The sequence below is a fragment of the Triturus cristatus genome, chromosome 11 (genome assembly GCF_964204655.1).
Source record: "Triturus cristatus chromosome 11, aTriCri1.1, whole genome shotgun sequence".
Taxonomy (NCBI): Eukaryota; Metazoa; Chordata; class Amphibia; order Caudata; family Salamandridae; genus Triturus; species Triturus cristatus.
In genome coordinates, this window is record NC_140594.1 from 1,133,397,407 (window position 1) to 1,133,413,860 (window position 16,454).

The 16,454-nt window shown below is 43.4% G+C and overlaps 1 protein-coding gene across 1 annotated transcript in view; it reads right to left on the reverse strand.

Moving 5' to 3' along the window:
• PSMD1 (proteasome 26S subunit, non-ATPase 1) overlaps nucleotides 1–16,454 on the reverse strand; it is a 386,750-nt gene that overhangs the window by 357,004 nt on the left and 13,292 nt on the right. Inside the window, exons 2-8 of the mRNA XM_085635741.1 lie at nucleotides 14,751–14,794; nucleotides 13,403–13,476; nucleotides 13,136–13,305; nucleotides 12,410–12,615; nucleotides 11,275–11,418; nucleotides 9,697–9,923; nucleotides 1,631–1,691 (exon numbers count right to left, since the gene is read on the reverse strand). Coding sequence (XP_085491867.1) covers nucleotides 1,631–1,691; nucleotides 9,697–9,923; nucleotides 11,275–11,418; nucleotides 12,410–12,615; nucleotides 13,136–13,305; nucleotides 13,403–13,476; nucleotides 14,751–14,794 — 926 coding nt within the window. The remainder of the gene's footprint in view (nucleotides 1–1,630; nucleotides 1,692–9,696; nucleotides 9,924–11,274; nucleotides 11,419–12,409; nucleotides 12,616–13,135; nucleotides 13,306–13,402; nucleotides 13,477–14,750; nucleotides 14,795–16,454) is intronic.

Below are 16,454 nucleotides of genomic sequence, written 5' to 3' on the forward strand. Positions count from 1 at the left end.
AAAGCGTGCTTAACTTACACACACAACGGTTGGAGTAGGTTTCATCAGAATGTTAACTGTGGATACAATTTACAACAGTCTCCAAGATTGATGGTTTTTTTTCTTCTTTCAATTAAAGCTCACATTTACGTTTAAAATGAGAAAATGCTTCAGATCACCCCCTGTGGAGCTCCGCTCTCAGCAGCAGAGGACGGCAAGTGGAGAAAAATATTTACTTGGAATTACAGTCCCCTCTCAGGGATATTCTTTCTGAATTCATAAATGGTGGAAAATCAATAAACATGTGTGGGGGAACCCAGAGGGAGTCTGCACCTGTATATAAACTACTAATTATGAACTTGCGATTGCATGATGGTGTAAATGAAACATCATGGAAAGGGTGTTCCGGTGCAAATAACACTCCTAAGTGTGCTATCCAAGTTGAATTGGACACAGATAATACCTTCAGAGTGCTTAGACAGCTAACATATTTCATTAAATGCTTTATTTTAGAGGTGCAACCCTAGAGTACTAAAGCTATTGCTCAGCAGGTATTTCTCAGCCTTTTCCATGCCTACAGTAATGTGCATATGAATTTGGAGGCACAGTATCGGACTGGACAACAAATCAAGAATAGAACTTCATGGAAAACGTACACAACCAAACAAAGATAGCCACTGAAAAGCAGTATAATTTTACAAAAGCTATATGTTTTTATTAATGTTAGTTTATTGAGGCCATCAAGGTAGAAATTGGTGCTTCATAACTGCACACGTTCAGAGAAGTATTAACCTGAAACACTGCCTCGTGGCAGTTCCTTTGTATTGTGGGCGGATGGCTTGCAATAAGCGAGCATTTGACTTGACCCTCAATGAATTTTTTTTGCTACAGCTGATGCTTAGGCTATGGCTCTTGGTCGTTTTTAAAGGTCTACTATAAAGCTGTAGCATCTGCTTTCATGGTCTGCATTACAGATGTGTTTATTATGTATTCCTAAAGTGTGTCAGCCCAGCACACATGGGGTTGCTTTTTTAACAACCTGGTTTTTGTGTCACTCAAACAGCCAGTTTGTATTGCTTCGAAGGGCCAGATTACAACTGGCCTGGAAATCGTGATGCAGCCGGTAACAGGCTCCGGCCACATCAGTATTACAGGTGATGTGGAAACGCCACGCCGAATAGTCTTCCAAAACACTTCTACTACAAAAAGTAGCCTAAATTTCCATTTGAAAAATAGGCTGAACTAAGGCAATAAACAGCGGAAATCAGTTTATTAATCAGCCTTTGCCATTTACTCATGGTTGCACTTGTGACTGGGGTGCAATTTTGAATATAAAATTACAGATGCAAGTTTACTTCACAAGTTGGAACGGGACCCTAAGTGACAGTATGTAAATTAAGATGCTGTAATGTTACTATGTAAATTAAGATGCAGTAATGTTATTGAATGTAAATGGTACTCAGTTTACCAACATGAGAAGAACGACAGCCTTGTTGCGCCTGCATGATTCAAAATGACTACCTGGTGCTTCCACCACATGTCAGGAGCAAGTGCTAAACACGTGCAGCCTTCTAAACCAAATGAAAACAACAAGTAATGCTATTTCAAGTAAAGCTTCCCGATTGCAGCACCAACATGTCTTTGTACTCACAGCTTCTGTCGTCTTTCCAGCAGGGGTGCTTCCAGGCTTCTCATCTGATTCCATGCTCTCACTAAAGCAAGTAATGAGTAAATAACAGGAATAATTTAAGAGTAGATTCCAATGCCATAAAGGTACAACAACATCCTCTGCCTTTCTATTCAAGCCTCACTCATCAAGCCATAACTCACAACCTAATGCTCCATCCTGTAGAATCACTGGAAGTCTCTCAACACCGTCTCTGCCGGTTAACAGAGCTTTGAAACCCTTCACTTCCATTTCCTTTCCAGGCTTTGTCAACCAACCTTTGCACCCCTACTCTGGCTCCAACCATTTATGAAAACTGATACTTCTCAACATGCTCAGTCTCTGTGAAACCACCACACTTCTATTGCAGCTTGATTCCGCCAATTAACATGTTAGTGTTGTGGAAGTTTGTCTCCATATCCCTATTCTCTGGCTTCTACCATTTCACGCCAAAGACTGAGATCATCAGTTTCACTCCTACAAATGCGCCAGCCGCTGTGGCTTACTCTCAAACAAGGACTGTGATAGATGAGCACAGAAGTTCCCATCCCACTAAGCGCTGCACCATGCTTCAGAGTTTCTCCCGCCCTTTCGCTGCACATAGGTGGAGCTTAGTCTGTCCTTGTGAGGAATGCACTAGAAACATGTCACTCTTTCTGCACATTAGAGCTGGGAGGCATTCACTCCTGGAAATATAGCTAAGCACTCACTCACAAAAAGATCTGTGCCTTAGTCTCTGTCCTCTCTTATACACTAATCAACTCAGGAGACTAGGGATTGGGTTGTCCACTCCACTATAGAAGCACAGTCCATTAAAAAAAATGCTTTATTCATTTTTAGGCTTACAACAGGTCTGTCTCCTCAACATCCCCCAATAGAGAAAATAATTGCAAAAAACAAAAAAGCATATTATTGTCAAGTTCGTTCCGGCAGAACCTACATCCGTGGAGGTACATTACAATGGCTGCAGCATAGCATGTGGCACAAATATATTAAGTTGTATAGATCACCAGCTTACATTTCTCCAGGAGGTACCATCTTCTAACATTCGGACAGCGAGAGCTGCCTGTTGAATGACAGTCATCTTATCCCAGCCTCTCCTCTCTCAGAAGCAACACATTCAATCAATGTCCCCCCTTCCTCTCTGTGCCCAATTGCTCAGATCCAGTGTGTATGCTGCTCTAGGTAGACACTGAATGGTCCCCAAATATCTTTCAGTCAGGAACCTGACAGATATCATAGATCAATACTCCTCAAATTGTTCCTGGCAGTATGCAAATGTCTTTTAGCCAGTTTTTCTGCGGGATGGTTCCACATCCCCAATGCATAGCTACTTTTGTTTTGGATATGAGCAGCATTAGAGCTGTAAGTTTGCTTACACCTGGTAGCACTTCCACAAAAGTGTGACCAGCAGGGTTTGCTGAGCACCAGTAACGCCAGTCACCGCATCAATCAGTATCCAATTTTTGTTCAAAAGCTCACCACTGCTGTACATCATAAAGCAAGGGGTAATAAATCTGCATTGTCCATAGTACAGCGCAAGCATTGGGCATCCTCCCGCAAGTGTATTTTTCCTAGGGCAACCAGGGTGCGTTACTTTTTATGTACAAACTTAAAGTGTGCCAGGGGTGCGACAGCGCGCTAGTGTGTAAACAACAGTAGCGCCACTGGTCATTCAACACGTGCAGATGCGGCAGCAACGATGAGCAAGTGTGGTGGATTTTCCTGCATGTGGCACCTATTCTATAATTTAGTAATACATCAAGGGGTGTAGGGCTAGCAAACTCCTGAGCTTGTAGGAGTGTTATAAAGTTACTCTCAGGATAGAGTTCTCCAATCTTAATCAGATTCATGGGTGAAGAGGACAAAAAATCTGTCTATATGCAGAAGTTAAGCCTCTGGTTCTGTGCTTTTAAGTATCTCATTTGCAAAAAATCCAATTTAGCTTGTCATCTCAATTCATCTCATCCAAGCCCACAACGTGCATGCTATAGTGTCACTTCTATCAATCCGGCGTCTAGGGGTTGAGCAGATTATTGCATCCAATGGGCAGGGTCGTTTCGGCCTTGTCTGCCATATGCGGCTGATTCGATGGGGGTAAAATTACTGGTGCACTTTAGCAAAAGTACCTTACTGACAGCCTTGCAGCCCTTGAACCAGAGGTACTGAAGAGGTGCCCACTGCAGGTTACTCTCTGCCATGGCTCTGATGTACTTCACCTCAATCTGCAGCTTCCTCTACTACAGAAGCACGTGGGACCTTCTTCTGTCCATCCCTTCCTAGTTCAGAGGAACTGGACATTCGTGACCTCTAATACAGGAGCACCACACTTCACTCTGATTCACAACCCTCATCAGAAGCTCTACACCTCATTGAGCAGCATCTTCCCCATTAGTCTACATTTGCAGGCCCATCTCCACTGATGCCAAACCTAGACTTCAGCCATGGGTTTCCTACTTTTGCATTGCAGACTAGAGCCCAGACTCCTTTGATGTAGAAGCTTAGCCGCTCACACTTCTGGTCTCAGACCAGGACGTGGCCCAATGGCTAGAGCGGTCAACCTCGAAGCTGGGGAACGGAGTTTGAGTCTCGGCGAGGACGCTCAACATCCTGGGATTCTGGGCAAATCAGTTAATCTCACAATGCCTAACAATGAATCTGTCAGTCTGTAATGCAACTGGTGCTCATGCAAAGCACTCTGAGAACTTCGGGTCAAGTTTGCGCTATATAAAACTTCCCAAAGAAAAAAATATATGGATTGTTTGCCCTGCTTAAGCAATGATCCTTGCTCTGTGGCTTTTCGAAATAGCAGCTCAGGTCCAGGTTGTCTTTGTTCTTCCATGTGGATGTGACGCCATACATGCTGTCTTTGGGTCTAGTCCCAGAGATACCGTAGATATTTTGAAGATCGAGCAGCACCAGACAGGCAAAAGCTCTATTCAGTATCTTGAAGCTGGCCTCGTGTCAGCAAGCCATTCACGGGATCTTCTACACATCAATTCCCCACCAGAGGGGACACACCATGGTGAGAAGGCAGAATAATATTTCGGATTTTAGCCAGCAGGAATGGAGGATTGCAAATAAGTTATCGTGCTGGTTGTTTCCTCCCCACCTTCCTGAGGCCGCGTTGACAGGTGAGTTACCCAGAACACATATGTGCAAGGCAGCCCAGCAGGCTAGATCCACCGAGTGATACTGACATCATGAGGGTGAAGAGCACAGAGATCATTCAAGAACTACAAGTCTGGTGTGCCTAACTGGTCCCAGACCACCCCATTCCATTCATAAGGTCTTGAGAGAGTCCTTTTTGCCACAGCCCAGAGAAAGAGGGGATAAATGTTTTTGGGCTCGATTAACAGTAGTATAAGAGTAATAACGCAGTGGCTGGGTCCCGCTCTGCATTGAACACCGATTCTGAACAAATTGTGCAGGTACTTGGTTTCTCCTTAAATGCATTCAGTGCCCTTGGCAAAGACGTCCTAATCCCCAAAAAATCAAATAACTGGGCACCAAGACTCTTTCTGACATTATAGAAAGCTTAATAGACTGTAGCATTCAGTCTGGCTTCTTTGAACCCTTGACAAGGACCTGCAAAGAGACTCCACAGCAAAGGCCACAAGAGCCAAGAGTTCTCAAAGTTAACCAAGGACACATACATCTTTCCACAGAGGACAATAATGGCCGCAGCACCCCAAATTATTTACTTTATAGCACTAGTCTTGTTGTTTTCGTTTATCTAAATAATAGAACTATTCTCTTTAAACGATATTGCTCTGGCTGGGCAGTGACTTTGTCTGTTATCATTTATGTCGCGTATATAGTCCTAACCCTCACCCATTTCCAGGAGTAACCCATGATTGATCAAACTAGCTACCCTCAGAGTCAGTTTATAAAGGGAGGAACTAGATTACACAGCTGGAATACAATAGTACCAGAGGTCCTGGGACACCAGTGGGAAGGTAAACGTGTGCGGTTCTAGGACCAAGAAAAGAGGCATCACACCAGGCAACATGTGCACAGGATATTTAAGTTGTTCCGATTCCTTGTGCTTTTCCAATAGTGGTATATAAAAGTGAGAAGGGGAGACCGAGGGTTGGGTGCACTGGCCGTTTCCCCCTCTACACTACTTTTCTTGGATTACGTTTTTGGGTATAGCGGACCCAAACAGCAAATCAGAGCATTTCTGTTAAACATAAGAAACAAATGCAATTAATAAACAACAAGCCATTGTCCATGGCAGATATGTTATGAAATGGACACAAATCAGTACGTCTACTTAGAGAGGGATTATAAATGTACCTGTTGTCATAAGCATGTTCGTCAATACAGTTACAAAAAAGGACATCTATCACACACAAAAAGGATGAGGAGTTCTTGCATGTATTATAAAAGCATGGGAAAGTAAAACAGTATTTCGCAAGAAAGGACTCAAGTAAATGCATGGAAAAAAGTGCTGGTGTTTGCTGTACCCAAACAAGTAAAGACATGGAAAAGACTGCTGGTGTCTACTGTACCCAAACAAGTAAAGACATGAAAATACTGCTGCTGTCTGCTGTACCCAAACAAGTAAAGACATGAAAAATACTGCTGCTGTCTGCTGTACCCAAACAAGTAAAGACATGGAAAAAAGTGCTGCTGTCTGCTGTTCCAAAATGTGTTTCTTCTGAATCGCAAGTATAAGACCTAAAGAGAGAAACAATTTCCCGAAAACATTGTTGGTACCAGCATCACTTTGGAAAATACTCCAATGCTAAACAATGCAGTTCAAGCTGTGGCTTGAAAGAACCCCTAAATTATTCCCATTAGTTTTATTCTAATAAATCAAGAAATGTGCCAAAGAGGCTGCTGCCTCATGTGTCTAGAGTTTTAATTTATTTATTTATTTACGTAATTTTTATAGCGCAACAAATACCCTAGGGTGTCTCGGCGCTGTGGAGCTACTGGGGTCAGTCATCCTCTCACTGGTTAAATAACCACGTTTTTAAGAGCCTGCGGAAGCTCATCAGATTCGGGGCAGTTTTGATGGAATGTGGCAAAAGATTCCAGAGTTTTGGGGTGGCCACCAAGAAACGTCTATCTCCCCAGGTGGCCGTTCTTGTGCGTGGAACAGTGAGGAGGTTGGTATTGGCCGATCTTAATTGCCGTCTAGGAGTGTATGGCTGAAAGGCTTCCGTCAGGAACCTGGGTCCTATGCCGTGTACTGCCTTGTATGCAATGCAGAGGGCCTTGAATTTAATGCGGCTCTCTACTCTCAGCCAGTGGAGTTGACGAATGCCAAAAGTGGTGGAGTTGCGGCGAGGAATGCTCAGGAGAATCCTGGCTGCCGCATTCTGGATGGATTGCAGCTTTGTTATGACACGCTTCTGGGTATGGAGAAAGAGAGCGTTTCCATAATCCATTTTGGAGAAGACTAAGGTAGAGACCAGAGTCTTCCCAGCTGAGGGAGGGAGATAAGGGAGCAGCTTCTTAATCTTTTTCAGAATAAAGAATGAAGACGACACAACCTTGTTTGTATGAAGGTCAAATACCAACTTGCTGTCAAAAATGACTCCCAGGTTTCTGGCTTTTTCCACTGGGACAGGTGGATAGCCGAGCTTTTCCGGCCACCAGTTAGAAGACCATTCTGGAGAGAGTTTTCCAAAGGTCATAACCTCGGTCTTGTCCGAGTTGAGCCTAAGACAATTAGAGGCCATCCAGGTACTGACCTCAAGCATAGCTCTCTGGAAGTTGGCTGCCACAGTGCAGCCGTCCTTATGGATGCCCAGGACCAGCTGGGTGTCATCTGCATAGGATGTTAGCCGTACTCCATGAGCCTTTATTACCCTCGCTAAGTCCGCTACATAAATGTTAAATAGCATGGGACTTAGCGAGGAACCTTGTGGAACTCCACAAGGGAGTGCAGAGGTGGGTGAATAGAAATCTCCCAGCCTTACAGTCTGGGTACGGACTGCCAGGAAAGATGAAATGAGATCCTTGGCCAGACCGCTTATGCCCAGAGCTGTGACACGGTCGACTAAGGTGGCATGGTCGACCGTGTCAAAGGCCGCTGACAAATCCAAAAGAATGAGGACAGCCGCCCCCCCCTGATCCATGATTGCCCTGATCTCGTCAGAGGCCTTAATCAGGGCGGTCTCTGTCCCATGCCCTTTCCTAAAGCCAAACTGCGTTTCATCGAGAAGTTGGTGGGTCTCGACGAACTGTGAAAGCTGTCTATTCATCATGGATTCGCATACTTTGGCGGCAAAGGGTAGACACGCAATGGGTCTATAGCTGGCGACGGCTGTGGGGTCTAGGGAGGGTTTTTTCAGAAGGGGTTTTATAACAGCCTTCTTCCATATACTAGGAAATTGGCCTGTCTGAAATGCAGTGTTGCAGATCTCCATAAGGGGGATTGAAATCACCTCTGAGTTTTTGCATCACAGAAGGAGGGCAAGGGTCCAAAGGGGAACCCGATTTAGTGGATGAGATGAGGGTGATAACGTCATCAAGTGAGGCAGGTGAAAAACATAAGAAAAAGTCATAATTATGATGAGAAGGTACCTCATTCACACTACCGCCTCTGTATTCAGTTTTGGTATCCCCTTCAAATGAAGCATATATATCTGCCACCTTTGTGGTGAAGAAGGTGGATAAATCATTACAAAAGGTCTGTGAGGGCTCTACCCCAGGGCCAGAGGGGGGGGTGGACAGGGTCGTAACAACGGAGAACAGCTCTCTGGCAGAGGTTTTAATTTGTGCCGAAAAAAAGACTGTTTTTCGGGCCACAATTGCCTTTTTGTAAATTATAAGGGCATCTTTATAAATTAGTCTGGCTGTGGGGCAGAAGCTTTTCTCCATCGCCTTTCTAGATTCCTACAGTGTTGGCGGATCTCTTTAAAAACAAATGTTTAAATCATCTATACCATAAGCTACTTGGATATTTTCTTACAACTCCTCAAGGATAGACTATGGTGGTGCCATTTTCCATCTGGGGGTCAAAGCTCTCACCTATGATGTTACGTTAGCTTATGTATATTTTTAGAGCGCACCATCCCCCGCAAGGGTGTCCTAGAGATCTGCTCATATGCTTGTGTCGTGAACTTTATAAAAACACTGGACAATCTCCTATATAATACCTAGATAACTATGAAACCCACCCTCATTACACCTAAATCATTTAGAGGGCGGAAATTACGGTTATAGAACTGTCAGATATTTTTAAAGAAAGGACTCCAGTCATCTCACTGCTGCACCAACAATATAAAACAAATATCTACTTCTGCAATTAAAGTACCAATAAACAAATTGGACTACTACCAAACCGAGTTCTGGGAATAAGGCAAATACCCATATATGAGATTCTGGACTTAATTGATTGTCAATGTAGGGTTTTGGCCAGTGGTTTTAAAAGACAAACTTTTGGTGACGCAGAAGCCAAAAAGTAAGGCATGTTTTACCCCTCGTTTAGTTTATTTAGAAGCATAGCCAGAAGACCCACACACGGCATTACATTATCTAATCTGCAACTTAGCAGTTCCAAAACTTCTATATTACTTCCTTCAGGTATTAGAATGGGCATTATTCTGCAAAGTTCCAGAACTGGCTAGGGCAGGTAGCGAGGGCCGCATGTACAGGACCTGTACAAGTTAATTCCCTAGTTGCTTTTGTTTTAATAAGACAGACTAGCATGGGTTATGGTTTCATTTATTTAGGACAAAACCAAGCTCTAACTTATATTACCCTTATAATGTATGCTAGTGTATATTTCATCCCATTTAAAAAGATATGAAAAGAACATGAGTGCTCAGAGAGTCGCCTGCATTGAAGTAGCTCTCACCGAAGTCTCTTATAGTCATCTCACCGACAGGGACACAGGTCTCTTTTTACATTGCCTCCTCACAGATTTCACACAGTACCATTTCTGGACATGAAGAAAATGTAACATCTAGAATCTTTCTGTTGTCACCTCTCTAAAGGTTGATGTGGCTGCTACCCAAGCATTTAAATTCCCTTCAGTTTCCCTATTGTAGTCGCAATGAGGCCTCCATTCACTGAATCCTTAAAGACCTCACCTTTCTTTGTCAACTGTTGGGATGGTGCCGGTGTTGGTGGACCCTGGCACAGAGGCGATGGGGGTGCCCACGGTGTGAAGATTCTGGATCACAGAGGACAGGAACTGCTGGCTGGCACTCTCGTAGAGGTCGAAGCAAATTTGGTACGCCATCAGGAGGTTGTCTTCCTTCACCAGCTTCTCCAGGATGTCACTCACAGCCTGAGGGTCATCTAGGAAAATCAGGCACTGAGGGGGAGAAGTTGAAAATAAAATTAACCATGTTATAAATAGTTTGTTATAAACAGTCAGGCAACTGCTATCTAGGCCGATTTTAACCTTGACTTCAGGCAGGGACTCTGTGTGGAGCCTCATGATAGGACCACTGCCAATGACATCACATACATTTTATAGAAGTATCTAAACCCTTCCAAAAGCGTGAGAAGTGAAGACTGCTGCAGGCAGAACATTCCCTTTCACGGCCCCAGAAATGTGGATTCCCGGTGTGTAAACATAGAACAATCTGTAAATTAGGCCTAGTCATATAATCATTTCCATCTTATAGATCATGCAATCTCAGTTTCTTTTGATTTATATTACACTATTTATACTATGTATAAAACTCGACTTAAAACTAATTTGAAAAGGCCTTTAGCAGTAAGAACACGGTCATAGAATGTCTCAAAGCTAAACTAATAGTGGAAAAAAACTGTTTCAGGCCACACATTCATCTGCATCACACCATAGCCCTCAGACCATAGCCCTCAGACCCATAGCCCTCAGACCCATAGCCCTCAGACCCATAGCCCTCAGACCCATAGCCCTCAGACACCAACTGCTATGGTCATGTGTAGCCAGAAAATTACATGTTGTCCGTCTAGTCATGAAGGAAGCAAAGTGAATAGGATTCAGCACAATGCATAAAACGAGGATTGAGCTGAAGTATGGCTAGAGTGCATGAGCAGCTAACACAAGCATTCAAGGATTCAAATAAAAGCAGCGCCATTCCAGAACAGATACTAAAGGGCTTTACTAAGGTTAACAAGACTCATACATAACTGACCATACATAGCTGAAGAATGTGAATCATTCACATGATGTGGACAGATACTTCTCCTTTGCCTGCCAACTTTCGGAAGCGTGTTGTGTTTTGTACATAGTGCAAGACTAGCCCAACTTAAGCCCCTACACTACCAGACTAGGTAGACTATTCTTATAGACGGATCGTATGTCTAAAAAACAGGCTTCTTTAATCAAATGCTTGGATTACAGGTCAGGAGTAATTTAAGGTGACTAAGATGACTGTTCGTCCTTTACTTAAAATCTGTGCTTGGACTGGAGGCCTACAAAAGACAGTATTGTCAAACTGTTCAATATATTGAAAATACCACCCTCCCAATGGTCCAGATCAAGACAGTATTGATGGTTTGGATCACACTTTCCTCAAATTGTTTGCTTGCATCTTCCAAAGGAAAGCTCAATGTGACTCCCCGTGTGCACGGCAGGCCGGTGTTGGGTACTGAACAGGTGCATAACCAGTAGTTAACCAAGTGATCCTGTAAACTTTTTTGATAGGCAGCAAAATTAGTTTTCAGGTTACCTGACAAACGTTGATGAAGTCTGGCTTCTCCAGGTTCATGTAAATTTTCACCAGGACCCGCAGTACTTTGTTGCGAAACTGCTTGTTCTGCATGAGAGACATGCACAGCTTCAAGCTGTAGGCCAGCATGCCTGAAACATCCCGCTGCAATGCAAATTAACACTGTAACGATCAAGGAAGAGACAACATGGAATCCAGAACCATTCATGAGCCTATCAAAGTAATCTCGGCACAGAGGTTAAAAGATGAGGATAACAAGCCATTACTAATAGTATGTTGGCACAACCCACGCTGGAGCCAAAACAAGAGGAAAATTATTAATTAAACCACCGCTAATGACTGCATAAGGATCACAAAAGAAGGAGCAAGTGTGGGAAAGCAGATGTTTAAACCTATAAAACTGAGGCCAAGTTATGTCCAATACCTCCAGGAACACTCGAAGGACACAGAAACAGACTGTATGTGCAAATGACTAACTATATATTGTAATATAGACAGCAGACTTTGCTGGTGAAAATTCCTCAAACTAGGATAAGCAGCCTCCTAAAGAGGTTTTACCAGAAACAATTGAGATACTTTAGACCCCAGTTTGTTACAAAATGGTGCAGTACATAACCAAGGTTTCAATTCTGGCAAGATCATATTGGGTGATCCCCAAAAAAGCATCCTATGCCTGTGCTTTTTCAGCCATAAACTGGCAGGCCCTAGAGATTACTCAGTTCATTCAAGTACTATCCACATTAGAATATTCCAGAGATGCTTGGCTTACTTAAAAACATCACCAAAACGAGAGCCTGTGCAGAATTGACAAACAGAATGGCTCCCTGATACCATATTAGGCCCAGCGATCTGCTTACTTTAAAGGCCCGAACACTGCTCTACTAACGGTTTATGGGCACGTCACTGCATGGGATCATACTCCTCATTATTAGCATAACTAGGCAATAAAAGGGAGGCAAAAACTGTCCTGTACAGAACTCCTTATGAGCTGCAGTCAATGGCTAGAAGGAAAGGAGAGCAGGTAAAAATATCACAAAGATGAAGAAGAAAGACAGGCCAGGGAAGAAGACTGGGCTAAAGTTCATGGACAGAGGAGAAACTTTGCCAAGGAAGGGTGCAGGAGAAGCTGATTTACCGACTCGATGATGGTCTTCTCAAAAACATCAAGTCGACGTGTCTCAAGGGCAATACCGATAGCCTGCTTGTACTTGTGGTCATCCAGGCAGCGCTGGAACATTTTGTTTACTATCCCTTCTAGTCGCTTATCCACAGCCTTCTTTTCTTCTTCGGGCAGCTCTGCATTCTCCACACATTGCTTTGTATAGTGGTCGATGCATTTTGCTGGGGGTAAAAGTGGGAAAAAAACCCAGGTCAATCTCATGTGCAAACGTCACAGTAATGGAAGCTAACAACTATTTCTTAGTCCTCTTTTTGAAGAAGATCTCTTCCAGCCCATTGATGTAACAGACTCACTTGCACCCACAAACCAGCTTTTTGCTCTCGGTCCAAAGATGATGATCTCACTGCAGCCCACAGCCCCAATCCAAACACCTTCTTGTCCATGCAGCTCCACCAACAATGCCTTATCCTCTGGCTTACGCCTGTGGCATCAAGCCCATCGTAACAACCTGTTACTCTACATCACAATACCAGGAATCCCTCGAAGGCCACGTCCTAGGACCACCAAAACTCACTTGCCTTTGCCCATACATCATGTACACAAACCCGAAGGTATATAGGAGCTAGAGAGACAAGCAGGCAGAGGTTGACTTGTGAGGTAAGTTCATGAAATGAAAGCTTTAACAAGCAAGAGCTGGCGGAGACAAAAGCAACAAGGCACAGTTGGCTACAGAGGCATTACCTATAATAGTCTCCACATATTCGGAATTGTCATTGACGTTGAAGAGGTCCCCAGCTCCGAGTGCATAGTTCAGAGACTCCTCAAAGGCTCCCAGGTGATAGAACACCTTTGAAGCGACCAGGGCAGCAAACTGGCGGCTCCTGAAGTTCTCATCCTCATACAACACCTCGCTGCAAAACAGAATGAATGGGATTGTACGAGGTACTCTCACGATTCAGCATCACCATCTGCAGGCAAGCACGGGCCACTATAGAGTCGCCAACTTACATTTTATCCACAGACTCTGAGATCTCAGCCCAAAAATCATTGACAACTGCATTCAACTTGTGGAGCGCAAATTCCTGTGGATCAGACAAAAAACAACAGGAAAGTTTAAAAAAGCTGCAGCCTTCTCAAAATGCAGCAATGAAGCATCCAATAATCCCTTGTTCGCCAGCCTGCTGTACCTCGCACCGCCTTTCTATGGATCACAGTTTGATAGGATGGTACTCGGCTGCCAGACTCATGACAATCCTTTATGTTGAGAGGGTGCAGCAGAATATACACCAAGCAGTCTATAAGCGCATGCAGGCCCCAACCCCGTTCTCTCTTGACCTGTGCAAATAATTAGCAACATCGGCCTAAGGTGTTTATCCCTAAAAAAAAAACATTCTCTCAAGTACCAAAATCCTCACAACTAGGGCAAATCACAGCATGTAATGTAAGGCTGAAAGGTTTATTATTTCAGCAAATTGATCTAATATAGCCACGTTTGCCTTACTCTTCCAAACCGGTATGCTTGTCTCTAGACACATCAGGTACACTTCGTGAGAAAGCTAAACCAATGCCAGAGCACTTGTACAAGACAGGCTTTATCACTAACAGATGCGGGTACGAGAAGCAGCCAAAGATATTTAGACAAGTACCTATCATTAGCCTATGAGAACATTTTAAAATGCAACTGCTGAGACCTTAAGAACATACGCATTGAAATGCTTTAGAAAGCCAGGTTGAAATTTACAGACTATAATAGTAATTCCTATCAAACAACATGTGTTCATTAGTACAGCACCAAATATCAACTACTAATAATCAGCTTCAAACAGTGCATGAAAGGTCCCTGAATGGCTACACTTGTGTGCAGAATGGTGTCTCGATATCACAAAAGGTTTCTTGTCACACCTCAGCTAGTTTCACACAACAAGCTGAGGGATCATCGCAGGCAGCAAGTAAAACATAAAGGTTCAGATAACTGTGATAATAAATCGGAACTCCGCCAGAGTCCGGATTACTCTCTCATATGTCGGTCAGCAGAGCTCCATAGGAGGTGAACCCCAAGCGCAAGACCAACCACTGCCATTTTCTTTTCATATGCTGCCTTCAAAAGAAAATTGATCACAGAGATTCCCGTTTGTTTTCGGTTGTCAATCAACTATCCGAGTGCGGAAACTCGGAAACAAATTACATTGCTTAATTTAACTTTCTTTTTTTGCAATATACCCATACTTCTGAAGGACGCAACATATTTTCTGAAATATGAGATTGTTGTACTTCTCAGGTTAGATGTGAATTTCAAAGCAAACTGGTGATTTCTTAAACGTTTTTGCTTCCTTCTTGTTCACATTGCGGAACCTACCTTGAGTTGAGGCTCTTCCTCATCCAGAAGGGATATAATGCCAGCTAGAAAGAAAGAAACAGGAAGAACAGTGACTAATACAGTACATGCACGTCAATCAAATACCATGCATGGAAAGATGATCAGTTAAAGGTTATTAAACCACAGTTAATTTCCAATCCTATCCAAACATTCAATTTATAGTAGCTTGATCTGAGAACAGTCTGAAAATGGAATTTGTACGGGCAGCAATTCATACCAACCACAACTTTAAAGTATGGGTGGGGGCGGGGTGTTTGAAATAGTTTATTAACTAGGAGGACTTCTTCGATGCAGCCTTAAATGATATATTTAAAACAATCCAAACTCAGTGGACTCCTTAGACTCCTTCTTCCATCATGCTGATGATCATCATGGAGATATAACACACTTTCTGGCATTTCCTTGCTATTGATCTATACCAGAGTAATAGACTTCTCACGCTCCTTAAAAACAGTATATAAGCGCGCGCGCGCACACACACACACACACACACACGTAACCCATCCAACATATGTTAGCGTGATGTAGTTGAAAGATTTGAAAGTAATGTAGCTAGAGACTAGCGATTCCAAAGTTAAGGAAGCAACTGACCCTGTCCCAACCTATCATCAGCATTAATCTAAGAGAGAACATCCGCTAAACGTTGCATATAAGACTAATATAATAGGCAACATTTTAACTCTTGTCAAATTTATCACGCTCGCAAATGTATTTTAGACCGGTTATTTTTAGGTCTTTTTTCAATTTTATTTTTATACACTGTAGCTCTTGGGGGGCTTGCCCCTGCACAAACCTAAAAAAGTGATAATAATACCCTCTTTCCTGGAGATACGCAGTGTCCTGGTGGTGAGGCTGCTGGGGCAAGTCTGCCTAAACCACACCTCAGTGCGAGACTAGCATTTATCATTCACAGACCATGGAGCACAGATCTTCTCCCTGACGTGGAGTCACACTAACCACAGCAGTCTCCCCGCTGGCTTAAGTCTCACTCTCTGGAGAACGGTCACACTCACTCGCAGTGAATGTAACTCTCCAGAAAAGTCCCAAACTAGGAGACCTTCGAGTCTAACTGGACAAGACTTGATTACTGCGAAGGAGTTTCAAACCATGCAGACCACTTGTGTCTTTTTTTTTTTTACGGAGTTTTATATAGCGCGAGCTTGACCCAAAGGTATCGGGGTATCAAAGCGCATTACACGAGCACCAGTTGCATTACATGAGGACACATTCATTTTTGTTAGGCACGGGGCGATTAATGATTTGCCCAGAATCACAGGATGTTAAGCGTCGTTGCCACGACTCGACCCTGTTACCCAAATTCAAGGTTGACCACTCTAGCCGTTAGGCCAACTCCTCTTCCCCCTTCTTCATTTATTGCAGGTCTCATGCAATGAAGCACTGTGAAACGTAGGAGCTACGACTTGTTCCAGCCTTGCCATGAGTAGGTTATCCAGATCAGTCTATATCCTTTGCATTTAGGTGGTTGTAGTTCTGCTTTTCTAATAATACAAGCAGGGCTACACGCCACAACATGCAATGAAGAAAAGAGGACTGGAAAAGCCACTTGCAAATCTCAGGAATTTGAATCATTACTCAGCAACTAGTAAACTCTGCATAGCGTAGATGACAATTCCTGGTCAAAGCAGGGGAGGGTTGGAGTTTTTATTCTAAAAACATAAATCA